Source organism: Ruditapes philippinarum, unplaced genomic scaffold (genome assembly GCF_026571515.1).
Source record: "Ruditapes philippinarum isolate M1 unplaced genomic scaffold, ASM2657151v2 ctg4039_1_1_1_1, whole genome shotgun sequence".
NCBI lineage: Eukaryota > Metazoa > Mollusca > Bivalvia > Venerida > Veneridae > Ruditapes > Ruditapes philippinarum.
In genome coordinates, this window is record NW_026853997.1 from 22,783 (window position 1) to 31,849 (window position 9,067).

Consider the following 9,067-nt stretch of genomic DNA (forward strand, 5'->3'; position numbering starts at 1 on the left):
AGACAAAATCAAGCCAACATAAAGCAGAGAAGAAGGAGGCAAATTTGGACAAGAGAATGGCTCAAACGAAGGACCATGCTTGGTCAATATGAGACTCTGCTACAAGAACTAAACAGAGAGGACCCTATGCATTACACGAACTTCCTCCGTGTTGATGCCGACTTGTTTGGGAAGTTGGTGAGAAGCGTTGGGCAAAAGATATCTAAGAGGACAACCAATTGGAGGTTAACAATAATATTATATCTTTTTTCCAGGGAAAAAATGCAAATTTATAAATAGCATGAATTATTTATACTTATCTCAATGATCAATAGTAGAAGTATGTATAAATATATATATATATATGAGAATTTTAAAATAAATGTCGCTGATAAATATTTGTTTACTATTATTTATTTTCAGAGAGCAATTTGAGCCTGAACTCATGCTTGCAATCACACCAGACACATGGCCACTAGTGTTACATTCAGACAGTTGATGTACAGTTTCCGTGTAGCAGACAATACAATCTCCAAATTCACACCGACCGTCCTGGAGGCCATAGTCGACACATTAAAAGCCAAAGTTAAGCCACCACTTATTGAGCCAGGTAAATGGAGGGAAGTCAGTGACAGGTTCATCATCAAGTGGAATTACCCCCATGCTTGTGGTGCCCTGGATGGCAAACATATCCCTATCAAGGCTCCACCAAAATCTGGATCACTCTTCCACAGCTACAAGGGCTTTTTCTCCATGATCCTTCTGGCATTGGCAGATGCCGACTACAAGTTCTTATGGGCATCAGTGGCGGAGTATGGTTCAGCATCCGATTGTCAAGTGTTCAACGACTCTGAATTGAGGGAGTTGATGGAAGGTGGTGAACTAGGTTTCCCTTATCCAGAGCCGCTGCCAGGCCTGAACGAAAACCTGTCCTACTTCTTCCTGGGACACAATGCATTTCCATTGATGACCTGGCTGGATGATGAAGCCCTACTCAAGGATGGACCTTGGTCACGATGAGTGTATATTTAATTATGCATCGGAATATTGGCCAACAGATTTCAATGTCTGCTTCATGCAACAGTTTATAAGAAAACATAAAGTGTGAAGTCCCTATTCCTTGCCTGCGTCATGTTGCACAACCTTTTGAGGATACGATACACTGGTGTAACAGTCAATGCCGACCAAGAGGACCAAACCATGCCTTAGTATGGCTAGAGGAGGGTTTAAGCGTACGCAGGAGAACCTGTTGGCCGTAACGTAGACCATAACATTGGAAAGCAACAGAAAAACTACCTTAGGGATTGCTTAATGCCGGGAGCTGGTTCGGTTCCATGGCAAGAACAAATGATATAATATGGACCAAGACCAAGGGACTATGGGAACCATTAATTTTTGCAACGGGATAATTTTAAAAGCAGTGCCTTACACTCAATTAGTAACTGTATGCGTTAAGATGTGTGTTCATGATGCAAAGCTAAAACAATTTATAGGTTTGGTTTATACTTTCTATATGCTATGCATAAGAAATTCGACATTTATTTTTAATGTTGTAACATTACTTTAAATCACATAATTATTATTCTATAATGTTACATCAGTATACAAATGTATATTCTTTTGATGGTACTGTGCGCGAGGGTTAACCGACACTTAAGTGAAAGAATAACTTTATTCTATAGACTTATATACTTTACTCGTAAACCGTCTGATATTATAAGGTAAGTTAACGCCACTTACTTTCGTTTTACTTATCAAAAGAATCAACATCACTAACGTATGATTTTGAGAAAAGCATTTTATTGTGATATGTGTCCACGTAAAATACTTCACGTTGCACATAGACTGAAATAACATAAATGACTATTTTCTGGCAACATATATTTGCATGAATAGAATAAAGTAATAATCACAATTTAACATGTTGTCATGAGTGGAGGGGCATCACCTCACCTTATCAATAATTAGAAATAAGCTTATTCTACATATTCGCATAATTATTGGAAAATTTAAACTGTTAATTAAAACTGGTGAAATGTAAAAGCTAGTCTGTTGTTCTTTTATGTTATGTCTGTATTTAGAATGTACTTGACACAATCATGAAAGGCCTTAAGTTCAATTTGTATAAATAATAAACCTCGAATACATGCATTGTATATCTTCAAACAAAGAAGTCTGGTAAATTCAAAATTAGCAAACTTAGCCCGGCACAATATGATGTAATCAAGCAATTATCATTGAAGTTCTTTACTTTTTAAATTAGATTAGATGTAAAACCAGTATAAAAGTGTGCCGTATACACTGCTGAATTTAATTAATTTACCTCATGTAAGTTTGACAGAAATTTAACGCCTTTTTCCTTTTCCCAAAATGTTAATTCTTGATATAATTTTCATTCTAACACTCCCCGTGATTTTGTCACTATAGACAAAGAAGAATAAAACGGTGTTAAACTGCCAATATACTCTGGTTAGGGACTACTTGTACTCGTTTATGCGGCTCTCATGTTTTCTCCCTCGATTATACAGTTTAAAAATCTTTTTACACAAATAAATTACGGAAGATAACATGATGGAGTGAAATGTACGTTCACACTTCTTGACTTAAAACTATCCTTTAAAACAACAACCTCAAACAATAATTACGCTGTCTTCGTTAAGATTATTTCACTGGCCTCATATCTTTATAAAAGTAAATACACGCGATAGTCATTATATGCTAAATGAATCAAAGTCAATATGATAATATAGTTTTTTTTTCATAAAATGATATGCATTCGATACTTTAATTTGCTATAATGGCCTTACATTGCTTTTTAAATGTTATTTTAAATCAAAATAATATTATGTAAGTTCAAAATATGTTAGTGTTATAATTATTATCCGATTCATAGTTGAATAAAAGGACCTATCCCTGACGCTTTATACGACTTTATCAAAATCAAGGTTAAGTTGAATGTTACATTGACATACCCAAGTACATAAATGTTAGAAGGATTACTTTTATATTGCCTAATGACCGTAAATGACGCCTCGTATCGTTTATGTATTCAATAACGATCCCTTCAAGAAGTTCTCCATCAGTTTAGGAGATTTCAGAGAAACTTCATATTGATTTGTTATTCTTTATTAGTTTTGAAATTACATATAAATAAAATGATTGTTTGCTTGCAATAAATGATAAAAACAATGATATATGTTCTTATACAGTTATAGCTTACAAAATGAGTATTAAACAAGATAAAATATTTATTAATCCTTATTTACTAGTATTATAACTTAGATTTCAATTGCTAGTTCTGTTGATGTTGTCCATTAATATAATTACTGGCTGATACATGCAAACTGGATAATACACAAAGTATATTTGGAATGGACTTAGGTTACGAAATTTTCATTTTTGTACATTCAATTCAGGCTATTTCTTGCTGATCTCTGCATGTTAACCAAACCAATGCTAGTCTCGTTTTATGTAATGGTGCTAACAAAGCGTCTTTATTCACAGAAATGGTGTTATAAAGAGAAAAATCCGTTTTCGTAATTTCAACTAGAACATATCTAAATGAACTCTTGCATTTTCTTGACACTTTTTACTATTCATTTAAGGTATGAATTTAGATAAAATATACGGTAGAATGATTTCGACATCTATATTTTTGCAATTAATTTTGACTTTTTTATGCTTTCATTCTCTATGAAATAGCCACTGTTAAATAATTATATTGAAGAAAAGCGTTGCATAAAAGTAAAAGTTGTTCGGGAAGTTCTGGGAATTTTATCATATCTCCTATATTTTTTGTTTCTAAGACGTAGTATTTTGCACAGACTATTTCAGATTCATTCTCTAATACAAACATGTCAAGAGAATTATACTATATTGGCCGACGGCTGTGTATACAATATATCTATCGGCGCCTCATTTTCTCTAACTATTTCCTAACGAGCTTTTAAGAAAAATAGATTGAGTGATCTGGCCGATTAGTAGATCATTTTTTAAAAAGCTTTGGTAATATTATCCATTTATATTCCATTTATGTCAGCCGCTTAGTACTACATTATATCTTATGTAAATACCAGTGATTGATTGCATGACAATAAACAATATTTATAACAAATGATCTGATTTCAAGTTCTCAATAATCCTTTGATACATAGTATTAAATAAGATTTTATGCCCTATATTCCTTCACTGATTTGACATCGGTAAGTAACCATACATGTTGATATGTCACGCATTTATAAGAAATCTAATGTAAGATCAAGGTCATATTCCTTTGTCGTATTTTTTGTTGAGTGCAACTGGTGATAAACATAAATACACAGATTACAATGATTAAATTTTTGTATGTAATGTTTTGAAGGGAGTTTTTTAAGGTATAGGTAATGCGTTAAGAAACGAATACCTGATTGACTCATAAAAGGTTTAATAACTTAAATTGCGTATTGCACACATGCATGTTATCCTTTAAATGTCTTTAGTATGCCTAACGTAATAAACGTTTGAAATTATTTATTTAAAAAAGATCAGATTCAGATTAAATAACATCACAACTTGATACTAATTGCTAAACTCGGATCCATCACATACAAGCTTAACATATCATTAACTATTTTCATAGAAGCAGTTTGTGAGGCTAAAGGTCAGCAAAGGAGAGCAACGTCAGGTGATTACAGCCCATATTAGATTTAGTATATTCATACTCTGTAGCTTCAACTTTGGAACTTCTAAACTTGAAGAAGCTCCTAAAAGTACGTCGACCACGCCTGAGTTTGATCATATTCGAGCAGTTTTCGGTTAACTAACTGCTGTCTACTTGTATACATCAATGAAAAATGTTGGGTCAATAGTAGTCCAACGAATAAGATTTGTCAAAGAGACATAGAGATGTGTTTTTGATGAGCTATGTATTTTTGCAGTCCAATCTCGAAATGAATTTTGTAAATGGACACTGCCCAATTAGATGTTGATGTAAGTGAAAACTAGCAAATTTAAGAAGAAACGACCAACTTTACCTTAAAAAAATTTGTTTTTTTTAAAACAATTTTCGAAGATTTTATCATCATTAAAGAGGTGTAGACAATTTTTTTTCTCAATCGGCAATTTTGTCCACCATCTTCAAACATCACTGATGCATATGTAAACATTCCCCCCTCTAATGTCTGATCTCCTCCCGTCTTTCCAGACCTGCCAATATTGGAGAATGGTTCTTAAAATTCATTTCAAGTGTTACAGTAAAAATTAGATTGTACGGTCTTTTACTGTCTCTAGCATTTGTCAGTTAAAGAAATCAAGGAATTTATTTATTATGATGACTTCATAATATGTCAAATAACACATCAAAGAAACAGTTTGCAATACAAATTTAATTTTAAATAAACCGCTGATATGTTTTAAAGATGCATGCCTCCAGATGAGTAAAAATATTTCAATATGACAATATAATTTAAAAGAAAGCCTGTTCATCTAAACGGGTGTGTGTCCGTATAATAATATTTGGGAATATACTGTATTCTTAATAATCTATATACAGGACATATCATAACAAAATGGAATTCGTCTTTAATATCATTTGTTATACATAAGTTACATTTCCTTTCAGCTCTTTCAACATGGCTATGTCTTCCAGTGTCTATATTTAATTGGTGTGATGATAAAAGTAATTTAGCAATAATATTTCTATGTTTTACATAACGTAACATTTCTTAATAAGATGATAATTGAAAAACAGTTTTTACTTCTTTTTACAGGGATAGTGATGATCTATTATCAACATTTTGTCTCCATTCAGTTGTAAATATATCTAAAAGCCGTAATCTTAAAATTGGAATAAAAACTTAAACATCTAGCGATTCTTGAAATAACCAGACATCATTAAAACCAGCACTTTGTAGTATAGAACAAACGTTCGAAGCCCAATTTTTAACACCATTATTTCTTTCCAAATCTTTTCTAAGGTCATGTAAAGCAGTGTACAAAATATAATTATTGCGTTTCTCATCATAACTTCTGAGAAAGTATTTTACAATTCTTATATGTCTAACTATATACAGAGGGTATCGTCCAAATTCACCATACAAAGCGAAAGTACATGTACATATTAACATTTTTACATTTAGAATCCATTTTAGAAATTTTTTATGAACCCTTTCAAGATGTTCAGCTTTAAGATATCCCCAAACTTCACATGAATAGTTAAGTATAGAGGCAACAAATGAATCAAATAGTGCAAGCATAATTCTAACAGGTACTTCTAACTGCTTTGTTATAGATAATTATAAACTCATTGCCCGGAGACCTTTTCCGGCCAACGTTTTCGTTGCATTCATATATGAACCGCCACTTGATAAAACAATTCCAAAATAGTTAAAACTATTTACAATTTCTATATTCTGGCCACCGTATGTAAAATTGACAAAGTTGCTATTTCTACCATCCTTTTTAAAAATCATCACTTTTGTTTTTTCTATATTTACTTTGAGTTTCCATTTTGTACAATACTTTTCAAAATTGTCTAATGATCGTTGTAAACCTTCTGCAGTTTCAGAAAATATAACAGCATCATCTGCAAATAATAACAAATATATGGAAATTAGATCTAAAGTTATACATGCTGTTTGATCTTGCTGTAAGTACATTTCAACATCATTCATAAATAAAGAAAAGAGCAATGGAGAAGTGTTTTCCCCTTGTAATAGTCCAATATCACAGTTGAAAAAATCTGAAAGATTATTCATATGTTTAACAAACAATTTGAGATCTTCGTATAATGAACGAATAATCTTAAATAGTTTTCCATCAATTTTTATAAGTTTTGCCCAAAGCCCATTTCTATAAATAGTATCAAAACATTTCATAAGATCTATGAAACAGCAAAATAGTTTGTTTTTTAGCTTAATATGTATTTCAATCATAGCATTCAATATAATTATAGAATGTTTAAACCCAAATTGAGCATCAGATATAACATCATTTTGTTTTGCCCAGCTTTTCAATCCACCATTTAATGCTACGGTAAACAATTTGGCAAAACAGCTTATTAAAGTTATACCTCTGTAACTATTTGTATCATTATGATCTCCCTTTCTGTTTAGTGGTATTATTATACCATTTGTCCATGACCTAGGTAAACACTGTTAATCTAGTATGTAATTGAATAAAATATTTCACGGTTAATCGATTTTGTCTATACCCTCTTTAAAATATTCATATAAAACATTATCTAGTGAACATGATTTGTTTGTACCCAATAATTTTATTGCTTTTCTGATTTCTTCTATAGAGAAAGGTGCATCGAGTTCTATCGAGTTCTTGAAACGTAGAGCTTGATTCAGAGAACATGTTATTGTCGAAATCATTCAAAAAATCCACACATTCATTATCTTCTCCAAAAACAAAATCTGAACTTAAATTTTTGAAATGATTAAAAATTTCGGATATGTTGATATTGTCACCATTTTCTTTTTCTTTATTTTTCTTAAATGATTTCCAAAATTCTTTCGTTTTTTTTTACTTTTCATTTCATTCATTTTTAATGCAAGAAATCTATTATATTTTTTCTTTGTAGCCCTGCAACAATACTTATAATCAAACCTTTTAGCGTATAAATTATTTTTATTTTCAGCTGATTTGTTATGATTGAACTGAGACATTGCGTTAATATATTGCCGCTTTTAATCTTAACATTCTTCATTGAACCATTCTTTATTTGAATTTAAATTGGTAAAGAATGCATGTGTTGGGTTTTTACGTCGTGTCTCAAAATATTTGTTTCCAGTATTTGTCAAAAATTGAGTAAAAATGTCAACCAGCTTATCCGTATCAGCCCGGTCATCTATACATGTATTCAAATCATAGCATAACTGTACAACATTTTGTGTTATATTACGTAAAATAAATATATTTGCTTATAATCCGGATTCCATCTATAGAAAATGCGGTCCGGGATATCTGTGCAACATGTTACGGTATATGTTTTCAGTGCAAATGAGACAGGTGCATGATTTGAGTGCTTAATAGTGTTTAATCATGTACCTCAAAAGCAGATATATTTTCAAAATTTCTTTAATCTGTCAACAATAAGTCAACTTGGCTTTCCCCGTTATGAGTAAAACAAGTTATTTTACCTTCATTTTTAATTAACTTTACTCCTTTTGTTAATGAGTTTTTTACATATATTAAAAGTTCACCACTACATCTTTTGGCTCTTTTGTTTTGGTATTTACGACATGAATTATATAATTTATATCCATTTAGATCAAGAACAGAATTCTTATTAAACCAAGTCTCATTTGAAAATATTGTATCATAGTTTAGGGAGCTTTCTGTTGAAAATGTGTCAGAGTGAAAATGCATACATATATAATATGCGCATGCGTAGCAAGATGGCTGACATGAAAATTTAAAATGAGAGAAAATAATTTAAAATCGGATTAATGGTAATATATGGAAATTGTTTGTGATAATTTTGATGACAATCTGACTGGAAATATAGTAACTGTCCTGGTTGTGCTGGCTGATATATATATCGTTATATAGAAAACGGGATTTATTGTGATTCTTGGATATAGCATTACATTTTGGCGGTAAATTTGATTTGATTGAAAACAATAGAGAATTATATGGTTAGTGCGTTAGTGCGTTGCTGCTATATGATATAATGTTTATATGATATATGATGGAGACGAGAACTAGTACACCATTATCACATACATATAACGTACCGGTATATAATAGGTTTAGTGAGTTTCAACAACAATGGGCGAATTGCGATCAGACACCGATTAGGCAAAATGGACAATCTGGATCCAATAATACACGGGCAAATAGACCATTTTCTTCGCTAAATTCGGACGATAAATTACTGCGTATATTTCAACAACTGGGAAAACTTGACGATATAGACTCGAATTTACAAAAATTCTCCTCGAATTTGACCACAACAATATCTCAGCTTGATCAAGTTGAAAGACGGCTTAAAGGGAGACACAGGCACAATTTTCATTGCTTAGTTTTGAAATTTTCATTAATTATTCTGTAAATGTCCTCAAAATGAATACACTAAACAGTCAAAGGAACAAAACTTTTCTCT

At 31.6% G+C, this 9,067-nt stretch overlaps 1 protein-coding gene across 1 annotated transcript; it reads left to right on the top strand.

Moving 5' to 3' along the window:
- Positions 1-447: 447 nt before the first annotated feature.
- LOC132738643 (uncharacterized) lies at positions 448-999 on the top strand. The gene has a single exon (XM_060726205.1). It carries the CDS (start codon positions 448-450, stop codon positions 997-999), a length of 552 nt encoding a protein of 183 aa, XP_060582188.1.
- Positions 1,000-9,067: the final 8,068 nt, after the last annotated feature.

Coding starts and splice junctions, on each gene's coding strand:
- LOC132738643 (XM_060726205.1), top strand. CDS start 448: ATGGCCACTAGTGTTACATTCAGACAGTTGATGTACAGTTTCCGTGTA.